At 35.2% G+C, this 19,948-nt stretch overlaps 4 protein-coding genes and 1 non-coding gene across 7 annotated transcripts; 2 read left to right on the top strand and 3 right to left on the bottom strand.

Annotated features, from left to right (window-relative positions):
• Window positions 1–3,966, bottom strand: LOC106169581 (ADP-ribosylation factor-like protein 2). The gene is made up of 5 exons (XM_013549073.2): window positions 3,806–3,966; window positions 3,131–3,241; window positions 2,594–2,756; window positions 2,207–2,287; window positions 1–1,031 (listed from the first exon to the last, which is right to left on the bottom strand). Exons 1-5 carry the CDS (start codon window positions 3,868–3,870, stop codon window positions 897–899), a joined length of 555 nt encoding a protein of 184 aa, XP_013404527.1. The 5' UTR covers window positions 3,871–3,966; the 3' UTR covers window positions 1–896.
• Window positions 3,967–6,703: 2,737 nt separating this feature from the next.
• On the bottom strand, window positions 6,704–11,483 carry LOC106169638 (ribokinase). Of its 3 annotated transcripts, none has more exons than XM_013549168.2 (9): window positions 11,280–11,483; window positions 10,499–10,556; window positions 9,996–10,128; window positions 9,622–9,685; window positions 9,401–9,463; window positions 8,862–9,026; window positions 8,434–8,525; window positions 8,001–8,189; window positions 6,704–7,648 (listed from the first exon to the last, which is right to left on the bottom strand). In XM_013549168.2, the coding sequence occupies exons 2-9, from the start codon at window positions 10,543–10,545 to the stop codon at window positions 7,466–7,468; spliced, it is 936 nt and encodes a 311-aa protein (XP_013404622.1). In that variant the 5' UTR covers window positions 10,546–10,556; window positions 11,280–11,483; the 3' UTR covers window positions 6,704–7,465. The 3 variants fall into 3 exon arrangements, with proteins under 3 accessions (XP_013404622.1, XP_013404621.1, XP_086859903.1); XM_013549167.2 differs by having other exon boundaries at window positions 10,499–10,551; window positions 11,280–11,470; XM_087003777.1 differs by lacking the exon at window positions 10,499–10,556 and having other exon boundaries at window positions 11,280–11,475.
• A 111-nt stretch (window positions 11,484–11,594) lies between these two features.
• On the top strand, window positions 11,595–14,423 carry LOC106169626 (cyclin-dependent kinase 2-interacting protein). The gene is made up of 5 exons (XM_013549148.2): window positions 11,595–11,761; window positions 12,943–13,105; window positions 13,355–13,472; window positions 13,833–13,956; window positions 14,073–14,423. The coding sequence occupies exons 1-5, from the start codon at window positions 11,677–11,679 to the stop codon at window positions 14,267–14,269; spliced, it is 687 nt and encodes a 228-aa protein (XP_013404602.2). The 5' UTR covers window positions 11,595–11,676; the 3' UTR covers window positions 14,270–14,423.
• Window positions 14,424–14,427: 4 nt separating this feature from the next.
• LOC106169625 (uncharacterized) lies at window positions 14,428–19,626 on the bottom strand. Its single transcript, XM_013549147.2, has 6 exons — window positions 18,350–19,626; window positions 17,833–17,973; window positions 17,492–17,679; window positions 17,069–17,161; window positions 16,572–16,721; window positions 14,428–15,704 (listed from the first exon to the last, which is right to left on the bottom strand). The coding sequence occupies exons 1-6, from the start codon at window positions 19,392–19,394 to the stop codon at window positions 15,018–15,020; spliced, it is 2,304 nt and encodes a 767-aa protein (XP_013404601.2). The 5' UTR covers window positions 19,395–19,626; the 3' UTR covers window positions 14,428–15,017.
• LOC147763458 (RNase MRP) lies at window positions 16,106–16,334 on the top strand. Its single transcript, XR_015333300.1, has one exon.
• Window positions 19,627–19,948: the final 322 nt, after the last annotated feature.

The raw sequence follows: 19,948 nt of genomic DNA, 5'->3' as shown, positions 1-19,948 counted from the left end.
GGATTTTCAATATTTTTAATCCTCTAAAATGTAACTGAATAAAAGGCTTCATATTCTAATAAAAAGACTTTTTTGCAACAAAAGCCAGTATAAATGTCTATTCTGCAACAAATTTAATTTCATGACAAAGAATGTTTTAGCATAATTCCAAATTAATTCTGACCAAAACTAAGTTTTAGGTGTATATAATCTTTATTGTGTCTGTTGAGACAGCAGGTGACATTGTGCTGTAATGCTTATGCAGGAATGTGATTTTGAGAGCATTCCCAGATATTTAGATCGATCCATCTGGATCCACCTAACTCCCTGGGGGTTCAAGCTAAATTGCTGTCAGCCGAGCATGCTCGACAGTTAATTACCCCCTTACAGCTTTTAGTAGGTGGGACAGACATTTAAGCCAGTTAAGTTGACTCCAATCTAGTGAGACTCCCCAGGAGGAAAGATCGATCTAAATATATATGGGAATGGGGTCTTTGTCCACACTGACTTGACTATATAATTATACGATTAAGATTATTTACAAAAGAAGACCCATAAGTAGCTTGCATCTTTATCTTACACAATGCAAGTGTCATATTTTACAGCTTTCTGGAACAAAGAACTTTTAAGAAATAATTTACAATTAAAATTTTGATGATGAAAGTTACATAAAACTAGCTTTGTTCAGATTTTGAATATTTCTATGACAAAGGCAGTACTGCAAAGGACTCGTTGTCATCACTTTTCTTTCTGCACATAATTTAAAATATTGTCTCCTTTGAAAACTTTTCAACTCTATAATATATTCACCTTTCAAATTTTAAACAATTTCGAAGGGTGATACCAACTAGTACACTCTTTGCTTATTTTATGATACTTCGCTGGCAATAATGTTAATACATTATTTTTAAATGAGCTCAATCCATAGTAAAAATTCTCGAAGAAATGTCTTGTATGATCCAGTCCATTCCTTGTAGTAAATTTTCACCAGTCACAGCACTACAACCTTGAATTAACCAGTGATGCGTCTTGATAAGGTCCAATTCTAAAGCCTGAAATGAAAAAGGGTACTATAATAACAATCAGTTTCAGTAAGAACAATGAAGAGTGTCAACCCTAAAACTAACATTTGCTGTGAGCCTTCACAAAGAAAATTATCCATAATGTAGCAATATTTGAAATATCTTAGAAAATTATATTTGAGCAAACTGAAAGATTACAAATTATAAATAGTCTGTATAAGATTATATTATATTATCTTTTACGGAAGTTCCAATCTCATCCAATCAAGCTTACTGTTTTACAAAAACTGTTCATAAATATACTGAACAAAAATATAAATGCACGAAAGAATATGTAGATATATTTTCATATATGGAACTAGAGTATATAGCCAAAAATAACAGCATATTTTTCTCGACAAATAGACATCACTTTGAGAGCATTAGGGGAAGTTTAAATGCATAGTCCAAGAGTTAGGGCATCAAATACATCATGGGGGTCAACATCCTGAGTTCACAGACACCATTAAATTTGTGCAGAGCAGTACACCAGCGGCACATGGACATCACTAAGTTGTCAATAGAGGCCTAAGGGATATTATCCCCTTCCTCCTGGAGTGCTACTCGCAGTTGGCGAACATTCTCGAGAGCTGGAACATGATGGCTGAAAACTCTGATCCAGAACATTCCACAGGTGTTTGTTGGGCGACATGGTGCATGAGGGTGATTCCTAATGGTCTTGTGTGTCTCTGTAGCGTGTTCCCAGACGGCTGGCGGTGGAATGATGCACATTCAGACATGCTGCAACTTCTGTTACTGACAAGCCAGCATTGAGCATGCTGATGGCATGCTCCCTCATAGTTCCAGACATCTGTGGCATGTTGACAAGTGGCAGAAATACACATTTTGGTGTGTCCTTTTATTGCCTAGAGGGTAGAGAGTGTATGTGTATTGGTCTTGCAGATTGACCTCTACTCCATCATGCTCCATTAGTCTTATGGGTGTAAAAACTGAACCTTTGAGTATACTCACGGGGAGCTACCAAGTGAAACCAGACCACTATAATTGATCAAAACAAATCCATCAGTTCACAAATAAAGCATCAACCTGGGCATATTTCATGATTATCCATTTCAACTGACCATTTTAGTTTCGTGCGTTTATATTTTTGTTCAGTATATATCAAAATGATTTCTTTGGATTACAAAATTTTAAACATGGCAAACCTCTTTGATTTCTTCTGCAGGTAATGCACCTGGTAAATCTTGCTTGTTTGCAAATACTAATAATGTTGCACCTGCTAACCTCTGCAATGTTTAAAACAATTCATAGCAAATAAATAACTAGGAGAATCAAGGAATTTTATTTTTAATTCAAATATCCAATTTAAAGGAACTTTACACCTTTACATGATACAATGGTCTTTGAAATCATTTGATTGATGCTATACAATAAAAGCTGACATGAAAATTAAGCCCTGAAATTTGTGCAAATCAGTAAATTTCTAATTCCTATGTTGTCATAGAAGAGATACTGACATCATACCTATACAAAGTATCTACCTCTGATAGTTCAGGAAAAGATTGCATAGAGTGCACTCCTGGTATTCTTACCTCTTCAACTAATAACTGGTGTAACTCTTCTTTACAGTCAGATAATCTTCGCCTGTCTGCACTGTCTACTACCCATATAAGACCATCTGTACTTTCAAAATAATTTCTCCAATATGACCGTAGTGATTTTTGGCCTCCAACATCCCAAATGTTTAATTTAAATCTGAAAGGTGCAAGGCATTTTGTTACGTTACTGATACATTGTTAATTTAAAATAATTTTAACTTCTCAGAGTATGATAAAAATTCCTCAAATGTTATTGTTGTGACAGAGTTAATACATACAATATTAAGCACACGGAAGATGTATCAAATCATAAAAATATTTTTCCAACTCCTCACTGAAGTATAATATGTCCTATTTAGATGAATTCTTAAAGCAATCCGGCTAAAGCAACAATTTCACTGATTACCTATACAGCAGCAGAGCAAGGTGTCCTCCAAAGAATTAACCCAAAATCAACCAGGAAATTTTAATTATTTCATCTCAAAATAAGATGGTTACTGGAATATCATTTGCATTAATGAAAGAACTTACCCTCTATGTTCTAATGTTTTTATATTGAAGCCCAGAGTTGGTGAAATTGTGTTGATATCTTCTCCGTTGAATTTTTTTAGGATTGTGGTTTTGCCTGCATTATCCAAACCTCTGAGTTTGAGTTAAGGCACACTCATGTCACACTGTTACTATCAAATGTAACGCTAAGCTTAGTAAATGAAAGGAGTTATAACTCCTTGGTAAATGTGTTTGCTACCATTAAATCGCATATATACGGCTTCCCCTCTGAAATGGTTTAAATGCTGGGCTAAGACGGCTATAATTTTTACAACTTATTAAGCTCAAGTTAAGTTAACATTTACTAATTAACAAAATATATAAACTAAGCAGCTGAATCTCCATGCATTTTACTAGTGAGCTCAAAATTAACTCGGTAACCAAGAACACCAGACTGGTGACGCTATATTTGCACTCCCACCCCCTCCCACCACCACCAGCACCAGCACCAATAACGACATACACACGTAGTTTTCTAAAAATAACTAAATTCACCAATATAATACAATAGCATTATGGTTTTGCCAGGTTCGGTTCACTGCTGGGCGAGAACCGCAGGACATAATATTCGATGGATGAAATTATAATCGTTTGAAATATGTCTCTACCAAGTTGGATCACCAGATACAATACCAGTGCTTATATCAGTAAGGATACAGCATCAATAATCGAACTTCCTTTTCCTTCTGTTTCATCTTCTTCAATATTGTCAGTAACCCCATCGTAATTACTTTGTGTAGACTACAGTAATTCACCAACCGTTTAAGCAAGGAGTTAAGCACAAACCTTCCGATGACTAGGATCCATAAATACGCGGTATACTCTCCATGTTAGCTTTTAGCAAAATATGTCTGCACACTTCCACACATCAGCCTCGTTTTAGCCCAAACAGAGAGGTTTATCAAGAAATAATGCCCGACGGTAGGGCTGGACGACTAAATTATAAATGTATTTAGGAAGGAAGTCCACGTGCGGTGAAACAAAATATTTCAGACAAAATATTTTTTTAATGTTTGAAAATGAAAACACAATAGATCTATGTGTTGCTAATCATGTTTTATAAGCAGCATTTATTTTAATTTCTAAAGACTGTTTTAATGTATTAAAATAAATTTTGGAGAAGTGATATTTATTGTACTGGCTGGGATGAAAGATTAAAAGCAGATAACAAACATACCTGTACCTTTGCCATGGTAAACATTTGTGATTAAAAGTAAATGCCCATTTTAAAGAATACACAGACCAAAACAATTATAAGAGAGCATATGGGGGGGAAATCTTTCTTTGGGGATTTTTCAGTATGTGTTATTTTCCATGATATACTGGTACACAGGAGCACACTTAAAAAAACTGCAAGATTCAAAATTTAACAGATTTATTAGAAACAAAACTTTACAATATGTGAAACACGGAAAACCAAGAGTTTCTATCATGATTTGTAAATACATGCTTAGCATCTACTTTAAAAAGCAATATTTCTGAAACATCTTACTGCATCAATAAATAACAATAGATAAATAACATTGAGAGGAGTGTAATTTTGACTTAAGAATATACTCAAATCATCATAATGTAACAGTATAAAATTACTGTAAAATCACTAATAACATTCAAATCAGTGGTCTCTGCAAACAACCTTAACACTATCAACAATACAAGAGGAAAAAAACTGCCAGAGAGTGTAGTGACAAGACCCCCAGAGTTTTTAACTACTGCCATGTGTCCAGCAGTATCAGTAAAATAAAATCCAGTTGATCATTATAGATCAGACCCTTGTCATGTTTTCCTATATCAGCTACTAGTAGCTGATATAGGGCAAAAATATAATAAAAGCAAAGGAAATGTACTAGTACAAGCGTGATCACATGTACATTGTACTTCTTGGAACTCCAATGTTTTGTATGGTGGCTAAACCATCATGAAAAATTCAAATTTTTCACACCCCCAGCACTTCAAACAATTATCATGCATACTACTATACAAATACGAAAAGAACAGTTGCCTCTTTTCCAGTAGTGAGCTGGTGCTTAACGCAGTAAAGAGCTATCACAGAAGATATTGCAATTATGGCATACTAACTGGGTCCTTCTAATCAGGAATCAGATTACACATACACAATTCATAACATCCATAAAATGGCCAATTTGAACTTCAGTTTTTCTGTATTTTCTAACAAACATAGAAAGGCCACCAGAATGATAAAAAATTTTCATTATAATATACAAAATCAAAAGGGCTAGTTGAAAAAATCTGCAATACTACCAGAAAAATTGAAATTTATGCTGCTGTTGTTAACCGCAACATCCAAAAGGACCAAAAATCAAAGTTTTGTTGCTACACCATGTGCTGGTTATGCCAGTGGGTAGTGCAATAGCGAAGATATTCCCTGATCAGTGAACTGACAGAATTCACATCCATCTTATGGGATAGAACAGTACTAAGTTAAGCCATTGCAACTGGATCAAAGGCACCTGGAAATACTGTTTAACATAATCCAATAAATCCAATAGAAATAATCAATAATAATGAAAAAGATTTTTACAGTGATATTGATCCCAAATTATATTTTGTGAGCTCTCAATATCTAAAACTGGTCAACTGCTGGTACTTGATATAAATCAACATTTAAAAGCTGATTATTATAATAAGTATTTATACAATTAAGCACAAATTTTCATGTTACTTGCATCATTAAAGGAGACTAAGAGCGCATTCTCAACGAAGTAAGCCAGGCTTTACAAAGCCGGTGACCTAAAAATGGCGGACGTACATGAAAGAAAAACCGCCTAATCTTTTAATAGTCTCTCCGCCTCTCACACGCCTCCCCACACGTCGTCCCTGCGGGGTACAGTAATTAAATCTCGGCTCCGAACATTAATATTTCCGTGAATATCTCTGGTGATATTATCTCCGTAGATAGTCGATTCATTGCTGCTCTACGGGCCAAATTATTCCTTTTTCGTCTCTGTTTTCAAAGATAATAGAACAGAAGAGCTTTTTTCCTTCGATCGCCCTCAGCCGCAATGCTTTCTTCACCACGAGTTTAACTGATGAGCATGCGCACTTAATATTTCTCAGGTAGCTTCCGCATGGCGAACGGAGACGCGATTTAATTACTGTACCCCGCAGGGACGACGTGTGGGGAGGCGGAGAGACTATTAAAAGATTAGGCGGTTTTTCTTTCATGTACGTCTGCCATTTTTAGGTCACTGGCTTTGTAAAGCCTGGCTTACTTCGTTGAGAATGCGCTCTAAGGTGGTAATATGCAAGAACTACAATAAATCAATTGCATTATATAAGATAGCATTCTGAAGCAACTAGCAGTAAGTGAATGGCTTTGGCATACCACATCCTCTGTTTCTGATTTAAGTCAACAGAATCATATCGGCAACTGCATTTAAGTTTCAAGTTGCTGAAGTTACACAGAAAAACTTGAGTTCAAATTTGAAACAGAGCTCTGCATTCACATATAATGATCACTGCAGGCTGTTCTCAAGGGTCCTATTATGAGAAACCAAAACCAAAGATACCTAAAGCACTAATACAAGCACTGGATTATTTACATTGCACATACAAGTTGCACTTATAACATTTATTAGTAATGAAATTTTTGCACCATATTGCATCTGAACAGTCTACAAGCCTGTAGCTTTGAAAAAAAATTCAAATAACAACACAAAACGAGTTATGCTAGCTATTTGAATTACACTAAATAATATACACAAGACAGTTACATGTCATAAGATATCCTTCAAAATAAAATCAATTATGATCTCCAATACATTTATCCTACCTCCTGTGGAATAATCAGAAGTCACTTAAACATACAATATCACCACACACACACCACAGTAAAACAATGTTTTCTTTTCATCCATTTCATAAATTGTAAGACATCTCTTCTAGATTACAATTTTCTGTCCGATTACAATGTTCACTGATGATGTCCAGATAATACTCATATACATCTTGATTGATACTTATCCAATTTTTGCAGAAGGGAAAATAAGACAGCAGTCCATTAAAATTGCAAGGAAGCAAAATTGATGAACATTTAACATGCAACAACAAGCTTAGTATCATAGGCTGGATACACAATCACAGAACACAGATTACTTTATTTAAACACGTGACCTGGTCACAAACCATTAAATGCTGGCAAACGAAAACACACAAAAATCCTATAGATGCACATGTATCTGCTTTTAATATTTTTTTCACACATTTTCTCTACATTAGCTGCATACCAACCATTGCTCAACAAGAAATGTTAAATTTATGAAAAAAAATCAAACAAAGTCACAAATTGGATTGACATTAATGATTACTAAACAAATCTCGTGGTATGTCCTTTCTCCAGGGATAACTGGTCTGGGTGCCAGTCTTCTGTACACTGATAGTTGCAATTTCCCCAGAACGACGAATGGCTTCTTGAAGATCAATTGAACTGTAATGTGCCAAATAAAATGCAAGTGCACCAACAAAAGCATCTCCAGCACCCTAGAATAAAATATTTAGAAATCAGGTAATTTCATCAGTTTTAGTTGTCAATAAAACATCTTGTCCATCACAAGAAAAATTACATAAGAAACTACTCTTGATTTAGGGTTCATTCTCACTGAAACTCTTGGTCTACATAGATCAATCTAACTATGTGGGGACTTGCTGAATGCGATCAGTTTAACAGATTAACACCCATCCTCCTGGCACTGAGTAATAAACAGAATAGCTTGTGTTTGCCTTGGAAACAAGAGGAGGCTTGTTCATCATATAAACTTAAATGGGATGAACCCATAGGCTTCACCTCAATGTAGTTTTTCAACATATGTTTGAAGCAACAAGTAACACTTACAGTACTGTCAACTGTTTTGACTTGCTTGGCTGGTATGTGAATAGGTGTTGGGTTTTCTTTGGTTGCAAACACAGAACCCTTCTTCCCAAGTGTAAGGATAACCATGCCACAACCTTGGTCCAACAGCCATTTAATAGCTTTGTGAGCATCTTCCATGGTGTCAACATTTATACCAGTTATCTTGGCAGCCTAAAGATATTAAGGAAAAGTTGTAAAATAATGTCACCCCCTCACCAGGTCTGGCAATCCAACCACCTAGTCTATTGGTGAAGGTTTGGGTAACATTCGGAAAAAGATGATTACTTCTATGGGTGCTGCAGGTAATAACTAAACAAAATCATTTATAACTCTGTTATCCACATGAACATAACAGAAGAAGTCATTAAAAAATGCAGCATGTAATTCTAAAGACACAAGAGAAAACTGACCTTACCTCCGATTCATTGGGACACATAATATCAGTATTTGCATATATTTCTGGGTCTAGGTTTTGTTGCCCTGGGGCTGGATTGAGTATTGTTTTCACTAAAATATATCAGAGACTCATTTTCATCAAAATAATTTCTGAATATATTTTTTTGAGGCAAAATCAACTCAATAAAGTTTTTTCCTCTATGGTGATTCAATAACTGTCTGAAGAGCTATAATTAATAAAGACCTATTAAATCAGTGGATACACACATGCTCTTAGTCAGTATTTATACAATTGTATAAGTAAATGATTCGGCAATTAAAAAAACAACTTATTTCCAACTTCAAGTAACAACAGCAATTAATGTTAATGAGGCCTCATTGAAGTGGAACCACAGCAACTGTGAGAAAAAGGTGTGCAAAACCTGAAAAGACAAACAGATTACATACCTCCATGCTTCTTTGCCATTTTAAGTGTTGCTAGAGCAGTTTCTGTGGATATTTCCAGCTGACAGAGTACCACTTTAGCAGTCTTAATGACAGGTTCAGCTTTCTGTAAGTCATTTTCACTGAGATACAGGTTGGCACCACTGATTATCACAATAGCATTTTGACCTATATGAAATATATAAAAATAAATACATTTGGTAACATGCAGGTTAGAGAACATATTTCAATATCTCATGTGGTTTACAACCAAATAAATATTTTACAAAAATAAGAGAAATATATCTGCTTCTGTAGGCCCCAGTGTGGGCAGAATTGTTTGATATTTGACAGATCAAGCAAAAGGGAGGACATGTTAACCGAAGTTCTTTTTAATGATTAAATTATATAATTTTGAAGTATATCAAACATTTTTGTGGGTCCAAGACACATTTTTTTTTGGGGGGGGGGGGGGGGGGGGGTTGGTGTAGCAGATACTTGATTTCCTGAGACGCACACACATGCACACACTGGATCCCACTTTGAATTGAGGCAAAACATACCATCAGGAGTGACAGATATGGGTGCTACCCCAGTTGGTGCCTCTCTGGTGGTTGAAACATAGTCTGCAAGAAGAAAAAAATTAACTCCAAATTTAAAATCACATGACAGTGCAAATTTAAGAATTTTAAATGTGACGTTGTGCATGAAAATATGGTTCAATATAGACATGATTCCACAACTTAATTTTTATTTTACATAATGTAAAAAGTAATTCACTTACCAACATTAATCTTGTTTTCCTTGAAGTTCTGAATGTAATTATGCCCAAAGCTGTCATCTCCTACCTGAAAATATGCTTTTTTAAATCTACTAACTCACTTTCTGTATATACATAAAAAAATTCACCAACATCTACTAAAGCCATATTTCTTGAATATCAATATCATCTGCAGAAGCCAGCAATTTTCTTTGACTTTTAAAAATAATGGTCACAACAGTAAAATATATCATTCATGATAAATGATCAAAAGGAGAATAGAAAAGAAAACGTTTAATATACAATTCAATGTAATATTAAAGACTTCCTCTTGGTGAAAAGTTTAATGAAATATATATTTCAGAAGAAAAAACCTTTTTATTATTATTTTTTCTTACCTTAGCCACCATTGCTACATTTGCTCCCAGTCTAGCTGCAACTACGGCTTGGTTTGCACCTTTTCCACCAAAACCAGTCAAGAATTTATTACCAAAGAGAGTCTCTCCAGGTTTAGGCAGTTCAGGTACAAAGCTAAGAGGTTAAGATAACAAAGATCTAAAGCACATCAAAATGAACAGAGGGAATGTACTTTATAAAACTGCTGTTACTTTTAGTAACCACAGCACATTTTTTCTTAATTAAGGCATAAATAATCCAAAAACAAACAAGTAAAATTCACTTTCAAGGTATGTCAGATTATACTGAATATCAATACACTTGTAGACTACATATGGGAATTTCATTACACTTGCTTTAAAACAATGAACTAATTTTGCTCAAGTTTTTGACACTATGAAAGTCTAATTTCAATTATTAAAGTCTTTTATATTTCTTCAGAACTGAATAACCAACTGATCAAGGAGACAGCCGAGTTGTAAGTGGCACGTATTCTTTGACTTACCTAACCAAATCTGTCATACAACTTCCGACAACAACTATATCTGCCATTTTTTCCTGACCAAAAGTAACAATGATTGACAAATATGTACATTTGTGTTGCAGATTTTTTAAAAACATTTCTTAATGGATACACTATTCTTCATTACAATTCTTTAAAAGCCATGGGTCTTATCTTTCAAATCTGAGCTCCATATAATGGAATGGTTTTTTTAAACTAAATTGGAAAACACAGTCTTTTTCAACTGGAATCGTGCCAAATTCAGAAATTTTTAAAACTATGTCTTATTTTACAGAAAAATATGACAGATTAAATATAAATTAATAAGTAAATCATTTAATTAGTTAATCCATCAATTAAGTTAGAAATCAGTTAATTAATCGTTATTACAAAAGCACTTAGACCACTGTCTGATTAACAAGTGACAGGTCACATGTACATGTAGATGCGTTGTTAGCCTACATTGTATGTATTAATTTCAACTTCAAGTTGACTGCTTACAGGCACGCATTTATACACAACTTTGTTATCTGGGGCAAAAGCAGTAAAATCACATTTTAAGTGAAACAATCTGTGTATCACTTTTCCCTAAAAGAAACATATTACTCAACCAAAAAGGCCATAAAATGACTTTCAACGAAAAAGGTCCGAAAGGTCAGGATTTACGAAAGCCGAAAACGACCTTCGTCTGTCCTTGTGCGGCATCTGTAAGTTCAGACAATAATTTGATGCAAAAGACAATAAATGTAAACTACCAATGAGTCTGAATCTAAACAATACTTACAGGGTTATTCTTTGTGGGGCTGAATACCAAGAATCAACTTAAACACATGTACTTGGATTCACGAGACAAACGTTCGCCGGGAAATGATTCGTAGTTTGACCGATCAGGGCGCAGACATATTACTCAATCCGCACTCTTACCTTTTTGACTCTATAAATGTAGTTCGATATACGTGGTTAATCATAACTTAATTTGATTTAATTCAGAAATATTTTGATAAGAAAGTGCATCAATTCCAAATTGTTTTGCAATCTGAAAATAGTGAATACGCATGCCGTACACCAATCACAATCGCAAACTTTCAAAACTGCGGATAGTAAAAACATTATCAGGTCACTTCCGGACATGTGCAAATAACCGGCCGCGAATAACATCTATCTTATCCACGGCATGGACCATGAGCAGTCAAGCAAGATCTCCCTCAATTGCGAGTGAGAACACCGCGGGCAATAGCCCAAACTCCTTGTTTTCACCCATACAAGGTACTAGTGTATTTACAAAAGGAGATGCCAATGAGATTGGTGGGATTACTGTGGCCAGGGTCAGAGGGACCACGCGTTATTTTCTAATTATGCCAGGAATCTGAAAATAAGTAGCACTAGTATTACTGCTTCACTTAAAGTTACATATCTGATCATGAACAAATTCGTAGTCCTTGTTTTATGCACGTCAGAACAACTTAAATGAATATCATTATATAGTTCCTCCTATATTTTTTTCACTATTGACCTTTTCTAGATCACCAAAACATAGACCATGTGGCAATGTCATCCAATTTAAATAATAATAATAATTAATTTATTTTGAGTCTTAAATCCATTATAACATGTTCAGAAGACTTTACATATACATAAAACAATTACTAAAGAAATCAATTATAAGGAATAGATAAAAGAAAAATTACAGAACTTAATGACAAAAAATAAATAAATAAATAAATAAAAAATAAGAGTATTCTAGATAAAACATACGGATTCTCACATAAAAGCACTTGCAGTACATAACTAAAATATGTTTGTTAAGAAAAAATAATCAATTCTAGATAAAAAAAGAACAGCCTTATTGCAAATATGCAATTACTATAAAATTTAGAAGTCGATTAATCAAAAAATTTCCTGAATAGGTATGTCTTCAATTCTTTTTTAAAATGTTTGGTAGACTCTATTGATCGGATTTCTGTTGGTAATAAATTCCATTTCTTTGGACCTGCTGATTTAAAAGAAATGTCACCATAAGTTTTTAGGCGCATTTTTACCAGCTTAAGTAACAATTTGTCTACAGACCTCAGGTTTCTTGCTGGAACATATTAGTGAGTGACTAGATCGGTGCAACTTTGTAAAAAGCATCATGAACAAAGACTAGAAATTTAAATGTGTCAACACAGGTCATTTTGTGATGCGGTTGTAAAGAAGCAGCAGGTGGTGTTGAACTTGTAAAAATAAGACATTCATGGGGCACTTTTCATGGTGTTTTGCAAAAAAGAACAATAAGCACCACCTATAATTGTTTCCCATGGAGTATTAAATGCAGAAATGTGTGTATGCCAAAATTTTAATCCCCAAATTATATTCCTTTTAGTTTGAAACACAAGCTTTATTATTTTAATAATGTAATTTTAATAACTTAAAAGTGTATTGTAAAAATTCAAATAAAATCCTTTTAGAGTGTCCGACAAGGAGTCCACAAGCTGGTAATCTTACAGGCAGTGCAAGGAAGGTCAAAGATAGTGCAGCTGACTGGCATAATCATGTACAAAGCTGGAATGCTTTGAGCTCCAAGGGAATGTCCATCATTAACAAGATTGCAAATTTGAAGTTGGAAACAATGTAAGAGCTAGAGCCAAGTTATGTTGTTAGCTTGTTCTTTACCATTAAAACATCAAGGACGAAACTTTAAAAAAGCATCCATTTTATCTAGTGACAGAAAAATACAATGAATGGTATTGCTGCAACAAGTTTAGATATTAGTAAAATGCCTTGGTCATTTCACATAAAGTGACAGTGTATCTTGTGTGTTATGCACAATTGGTTTCTAGAAGCAATTTATTGATAAAAGGTGTGCTCTTTCTTATTTAGATTCAACTCTACGAGTTCTGCAGATGATGAAGAGGACAGTGTAACAAGAAATACTTTTTCCATGCCAGAAGAGCTAGAAACATGGTGCAAGGCACTTGATACTGTTTTAGAAGGAATGGTATACACTTAGATACTTTCTGAAAAAAATGTATTCGGTGTTACTAAATTGGAGTATAGCCAGTTCAATATTTGTTACATTAACATATTTTGTTTAGAAAACCAAGATTGCAAGTACATTTTACTTTTTTTTCTAAAACACATAGCCCAATGATCTCATAGATAAGAGCAAATACCAAGGTAGAATTACAAGCTAACTGTTCAACTACCAGAGCACGATTTTTGCTCTGGGAAAAATCATTTGGAAAGAAAGCGCAAAACATTATTGGATATGTCCTTTAATACAGAGTGGATGTTGTCAGTGTTTTGATTCCATTAATTCAACATGAGATGTTCTTATCAGCACATACTTCTGTTGCAGAATAAAATTGTGAAAAAGCTTGAGATAGTGACAGCAGCATTAAAAGGCGTTAGAGATTTGGAATGGCATCGATGTGTAGGAGGTGCAGAACCTCTGTTTCAGACATGGCCAATAGAAGAGTTCTGTAAGTTCGAATATAATTTATCATCATGTTTTAAATTGCGACACAAATCCTGTTAAATCCATTTTAAAGTTAAGAGGATTTCAATAATATTTTGTACTTTTTAAACTGTTTTTCAGATAATGCCTCAGAGGAGCTCCTTGCCATGTTTAACAGAGAATTAGAACTGAAGACAACAATTGTGCAAAATGTAGCACATGTCCAGAATAGGGAAAAATTAATGTTTTACACCTCAGCCTGGCTCCACCAGCCTTATATTGATAAAAATGCAGACATTTTAATACAGAGCATGGTGGTGGAAACAGGATTTAGGTAGACCTTTTGCAAATAATTTTTGTAAATTTAATTATGATCTCATAAGGCAAATTAAGCTTTTGTAAAAAAAAAATTGGAGCATTCATGCTGTGATAGCAGGACAAACTGCACATGGATATTTTCTTTACTTTGAATAAATGCAACCATTTGTCAAATTGCTGTCACTTTACAAAATTTATTACTTTATTGTAGTATACAGAAAATGTACAATTTTAAATGCTGAACTAGATTACTAGTGAATAATCAATGAAAAACCACACACTTCTTATATACAAATGAAAGACATGCATCAATAACATGTTTCAAAATAATTTTTTTTTAGAAAATTCGAGGTCAGCAGCCAATTTAATATGTACAACAGCTCACACTGTTATATCCTACATTTTAATTTGGTCACAAGATTGTTCAATTCAACTGCAGTGGCCATATGTATTAATATAAGAAGCACAGACATTTTGTCAAATTAGGGCCAATAACAACATGCCATTAATATCCTACAATAAAAAATGATCCAATACCTATTCTTCAAAATGTATATTTGTTCAGTCCCTTTTCATTAGTACTTCAGTACAGACAAGAATACATAAATGCAAGAAATAAATTGTAAGGAAGAAAAAGTAGAATCTGTACTGAAATGTATTATTGTGCACAATCCAAACAAGCTGCCATGTGCCATGCTGTAAAATAAATATAACCCTGAAATATGACACAACAGCAATATCCTTACAACTGGGACGCAAAGGCTAATTTTATTGCTGATCAACACATTCCTCCTGACTTGTGTGGTCTATCTGTATCTGTCCATCGTTCTCCATGGCTAATAAAGCCTGGACAGTCTCAAGTGGAATTCCTTGATCAGCATGGAGTTGTACAGTGGTGCCATCTGGATTCTGAATCAAGATCGTTCCATCCTCTGTCTGGATAATGCTTGCTCCAGGGTCTATAACATGCGTCTCTACATTTTCGCCGGTAATCTCTTGTCCTTCTAATATGTGATTCAGTTCCCCATTCTCATCCACTACTTGCTGCTCTTCACTGTTCACCTCAATAGTAGCAGACTGAGGATCATGAGTTACAACCTGCTGTTGCTCAATTGCTTCGTTATTTGTAGGCTGGACTTTTTCTACATGTGTGGTAACTGCTTCTTCTGGCTGCTGATTTTCAAGTATCTCTGGGTGCATAGAGGGTAAAACTGTTACAGCTGGTGCATCAACTTTCACTTTCATTTTCTTTGAAGGTTGTGTCACAAGCTGATCTGCAGAAACCAGTTCAAGTGTCCTTTTATTTGTTGCTGTTGAAGTCAAATTTCTAGCATCTGCAGTGAGCAGTTTGTAGTGGAATGTATTACTGTCATCAGAATTTGCTGGAATTACATCTCTTATGAGGTACACTCTGTCATTCAAACCTAGAGATTCTGCCAACTTCGTATCAGTAATCTGAAATGAGTGGAAGTAAAAATAACAATAAAAACAATAATTTCTTTGATGTTTATAAGTAGTTATTCTTCTTTGCAGCCTATAAATTTACTATTCAAAACTCCTACATCGACTCTGTATCAAACAAGGTCCCAACCTAAGAATATAAACCTGACCTTGACCTTGGGAATTACATTTAAATTTAGTAATAAAACCAATAACCATTATTACAGAAAATTTAATCAATATCACAAGAGAAGCACAGTTGTTGAAATGGAAAGCTTTCAGAGATTGTAAACTTTGTCCCTGAATATTCAAGACCTTAATAAAAAAAATATATTTATTGTGTTTGTGCCACAAAAACAGTGAATTAAATAACAAGCCCTATAAAAGGGTTATTTTGTCAAATGATAAATTATCATAGATACTTGAAAGACTTGCGTCAAAGCTAGCTTGCTTTGGGAAAAGTCCCCAGACCTGTGGCAGAGAGTGTCTAGTCTTAGCATACTATAGCTTGACTTCTATTCCAACTTATATAGCGAAGATGCTCTTTGAGCAGAGCTATTGGGAATGTCAGGTGTTTGTCAAAGCACAGAAATGCAAGTAGTGTGCATGTCACACCAACACAATGGGGCTTACTCATAAAGTATCTAGACTTTTTGTGAAGTTGGAAAAAAATTCCCAAATATATGAATTCCAAAAACTGTCAAACCCATATTGCTGCTAAAATCTAATTTGGCACATTCATTCTGGTTAAAAACACAACCCGGGTCTTTTTTGTGATACAGTCAATTCTGAAAGCTTGCTTTTGATAATGCCATTTCATGGCATATTGCAATATGTTAGTGCCCTAAAATGAGTAAAAATAGTCAAGATGTAATTTCTCACCTCAAGTTGCTTAGAAGCAGCTGTAATTGTTTCTCCATCTGGTAATGGACGGAGATATTCCTCACATGACTTCTGCATTTGTTTAAACAGAGACTCAAATTCTTTGAACATTTCTTGGAAGACCGGTTTGCCAGACTTGCTAGATTCAGCCTAAAGAAAATAAATGTGACAAAAGAAAACATCTATCATTATAATTCATGTAGAGTAACAGTAATGGAATTCTACCCAATGAATGTTGCAGTTTTAGATCAAACCCAGTGCACATACTGGATGTGTAATTGGCAAACACTACATCCAAGCAAAACAATGATGAATTGAGGTTTTTACTTCCTTTAGGTCTTCACCAATGACTTAAAGACCTAACAAAAGAGAACAGAAGCAAAATGATTCATAATGCTTGTAGCCTGAATCAATGATGACATTGATGTCTGCTATTTATCAACTCAATTTTCATTGGTTGTTGTGAACATGGGAAAAAAACACACACATAATTATACCTTCATAAATAAAAATTCCCACGTTGTGATTACTTTGGCTAATTTTGGCAGGACGACTTCCATCAACTCTTCATTTTCACACTGGCGGACAATCTAAAATGTAATGTATCAAATTGCAATTAGCTGTCCTTACTGTATAACTTGACAGAAAATAGAATACTTATAAGGGAAATAATTATACAATGAAATCGCTTCTCATCATTCAAATTCCAATGTACACAACTTTAAATTACCTTGTTGTTCTACGTGCTGGACATGGAAGAGTTTGTCTTCATTAAAGCCAAAAGAGAGTATTTGGCTCGTTAATTTATAACAGAAGAAATTCACTGCAACCCGGCAGTCGGAAAGTGGTTTATCTGCACCCTGATTATCCTACTGTTGAATTCACACTGAAAATGTTCTTAGTCCTCTTTCAATACTCACATCTCTCAACTTAGCTTTTCTTTTATGTGGATTGTTTTCTTGAAGTAGAGAATTTCTCGCTCGGTTCATAGCCCTGGAAACATTACTGGTTGGTTTGATGACAGCAGAAGAGGTGCCTGTGGTGTTTTTGGAGAAAGAGTCTTGAGTGTTACTGTCCTCTGATACTGAAAGCAGCCCGTTGGTTTTCTCTGAAGTGACAGATATTAGTATGGATTACCCAAACAGCACATATAAACAAGATAAGTATGTACCTCTAGTTACAAAATGACTACAAATTGAAATATACAGTTAGTCTGCTTTTAAGAAAAATGGGACTGACACATAAAAGTGTTTTTACTTACCTGAATTTGAATGTGTTGGATCATCTTCCAAGCGCCCATGACTTGGATATAGTCTGTAGTGCCTGGCTAATCCGCCACGTCCAATGTAAGTTTTGTCACAAGTCTCGCACTTATTTGTCTTCCTTCTGCTAGTGCCAACACCTGAAAAAACAAACAAAATGTATGACATAGAATAAAATGCATTTACTTGTATAAGGGCATCCCTTGAAATCTGACATCTTGAGCACTGCAATCATGTATTTAAACAGAACATCAGTCCTCAAAACAGGTGTTGTCAATGAACCTTTGCGCTTTTTAGGCAGACTCCAAGTTAACGTATCCCAGATGTGAATGCTCTTAAAGTACACTAAGGATTGCAATAAGGGACCAATATTTCAATTTATTTCTTTTTTCCAGAAACTGCACATACTTCTCCAGGAAGCCTTTAATGAAAAAAGACAATTAACATATTTCTTTCAAAATATTAAAGTGTGAAAGCCAAGGTATTTTAAAAATGATTCCATCTCCATTTTAATACCTGGATGAATATAATTTGAGTCTTTGTGGTCTTTCTGTCGTCCTTCGTCATCTTCTTCTTCACTATATTTAAAGTCTGAATATCCCCCATCTGAGTCATCCATGTCTTCATCCCAGTCAACAGGATGAATATGTTTATAGTCTTGCACCATGTGCTTCGGTGGTTTTGAAACCCTTCCAGATCTTGTCCTTGGTCGGTGTTTTTTCCTCTCTTCTTTTTCCTCTTTACTCAGTTCTGGACCATCAGTTTTATCGTCGTCTTCTCCTTTATGTCTTTTGCGATACTGTCTCTTTGTCCCAGTGACACTGCCTGGAGTCTGTTGAGAGATGGTGCGTGTCAGTTGAGAAGGTGTTGATATTAAACCAGATCCATTCTTGTGTAATTCAGATGGTTGAATGACTCTGTAAACTATCCGTGTATTAGTTTGTGGATTAAACAAAACACTCGAACCTGAGCTACTTTCTTGTGTCTTTTTGGCAACATGCTGATTTTGCAAAACTTGCATTATCTGGGCTACCTGTTCTGCACTTAATTGCTGCAAAGAAGTGTACTGATTTCCCTGCTGCACAATTCGTATGGGATTATCACTGGTACCTAGGGGTGCAGCAGGATCAATGTTTGTTGGAGTTGTTTGAACAACATTAACCACTTGGCGAGATATATCAGAATTGCCATCGCTTACAACAACTGGCTCACTAGTTGCACTTATTTGCGTGGTACTTAGACCGGTTGAAGGATCTTGAGCTTCCATTGTGTTGTCAACTACATGATAGACGACATTGTCTTGTTCGTACACCTCACCAACACCATCTACATGGCTATTTACAATCACGTCGTTCGAATTAGCGATCATGCTTCCATCGGAGTACACCACGGTTGCATGGTCATATTCTTCCTGTGCTTCTTCTAGCGCTTGTTGAAGAATATCCTCATTTACCTCTTCTCCGTCGTTTTCGTTTACAACCCCTTCCGTGATCATATCTGGCTGGTTAACAATACCTTGTCCAGGAATCATATGCACGGCATCATCAGCTTCGTCCGCCATATTGGCTTTTCAGATCTAGGTCACTTTAGGAATTCCCTTTTAATTTAAAATTATTTCCGTACGACGACTGTGAAAATAGTTCCTCTCGTTCGTTATATAATATTGCGAAATTTTACGAACACATAATTTGCAATCTTCGAAAATTTCCTGACAGAAATGCGCGATCCCGTTGGCGCGAATTCCAACAACCAGTACGTTGCTTGCGTCATTGCCGCTAGGTGGCAGTGTCGGTGATGTTTTTTTGCACATTTTCCGCGATAATGCCTCGTTCGCGATGCTGTCGCACCTGTCACATTGAGCGTGTTGTGCAATAACCAAACTAGAAGCACAGTGGCGGATCTAGAATTATTATTTTTAAAGAATGACAGGCTTCAAATGCGAAGCCGGCTCTTGCCCCTTTGGTGTGGGGTTCGGTGTTTTGGAGGGCAAACGGTGCCATTTGGTGCAGTTTAGAACAGTTTACTATGATTTAGCTCTTATAATTCTAATATCAAGAGGGGAATATTGGTGCGATTTTTTCCCAGAAACCAAAGGAGGGGTCAGGACCCTCCGCC

This window comes from Lingula anatina, chromosome 2, assembly GCF_051362555.1.
Source record: "Lingula anatina isolate TDL-2025a chromosome 2, LinAna3.0, whole genome shotgun sequence".
NCBI classification, from domain to species: domain Eukaryota; kingdom Metazoa; phylum Brachiopoda; class Lingulata; order Lingulida; family Lingulidae; genus Lingula; species Lingula anatina.
The sequence above is the reverse complement of the archived record's forward strand: the minus strand, read 5'-3'. Positions and strand labels throughout refer to the sequence as shown.

What these genes read in the sequence shown, in the direction of transcription:
- LOC106169638 (XM_013549168.2), bottom strand. Translation starts at nt 10,545, where the DNA reads ATGGCAGATATAGTTGTTGTCGGAAGTTGTATGACAGATTTGGTTAG. An exon ending in ATGTAGCAATGGTGGCTAAG is followed by an intron (nt 9,686 to 9,995) that starts GTAAGAAAAAAT and finishes GCATATTTTCAG; the next exon opens with GTAGGAGATGACAGCTTTGG. An exon ending in AATGGCAAAGAAGCATGGAG is followed by an intron (nt 8,526 to 8,861) that starts GTATGTAATCTG and finishes GATATATTTTAG; the next exon opens with TGAAAACAATACTCAATCCA.
- LOC106169581 (XM_013549073.2), bottom strand. Translation starts at nt 3,870, where the DNA reads ATGGGGTTACTGACAATATTGAAGAAGATGAAACAGAAGGAAAAGGAA. An exon ending in AAAACATTAGAACATAGAGG is followed by an intron (nt 2,757 to 3,130) that starts GTAAGTTCTTTC and finishes TGCACCTTTCAG; the next exon opens with ATTTAAATTAAACATTTGGG. An exon ending in CTGCAGAAGAAATCAAAGAG is followed by an intron (nt 1,032 to 2,206) that starts GTTTGCCATGTT and finishes TTTTCATTTCAG; the next exon opens with GCTTTAGAATTGGACCTTAT.
- LOC106169626 (XM_013549148.2), top strand. Translation starts at nt 11,677, where the DNA reads ATGAGCAGTCAAGCAAGATCTCCCTCAATTGCGAGTGAGAACACCGCG. An exon ending in ATACTGTTTTAGAAGGAATG is followed by an intron (nt 13,473 to 13,832) that starts GTATACACTTAG and finishes CTTCTGTTGCAG; the next exon opens with AATAAAATTGTGAAAAAGCT. An exon ending in ATGGCCAATAGAAGAGTTCT is followed by an intron (nt 13,957 to 14,072) that starts GTAAGTTCGAAT and finishes ACTGTTTTTCAG; the next exon opens with ATAATGCCTCAGAGGAGCTC.
- LOC106169625 (XM_013549147.2), bottom strand. Translation starts at nt 19,394, where the DNA reads ATGGCGGACGAAGCTGATGATGCCGTGCATATGATTCCTGGACAAGGT. An exon ending in GAAAAGCTAAGTTGAGAGAT is followed by an intron (nt 17,162 to 17,491) that starts GTGAGTATTGAA and finishes ATTACATTTTAG; the next exon opens with ATTGTCCGCCAGTGTGAAAA. An exon ending in GGGAATTTTTATTTATGAAG is followed by an intron (nt 16,722 to 17,068) that starts GTATAATTATGT and finishes TATTTTCTTTAG; the next exon opens with GCTGAATCTAGCAAGTCTGG.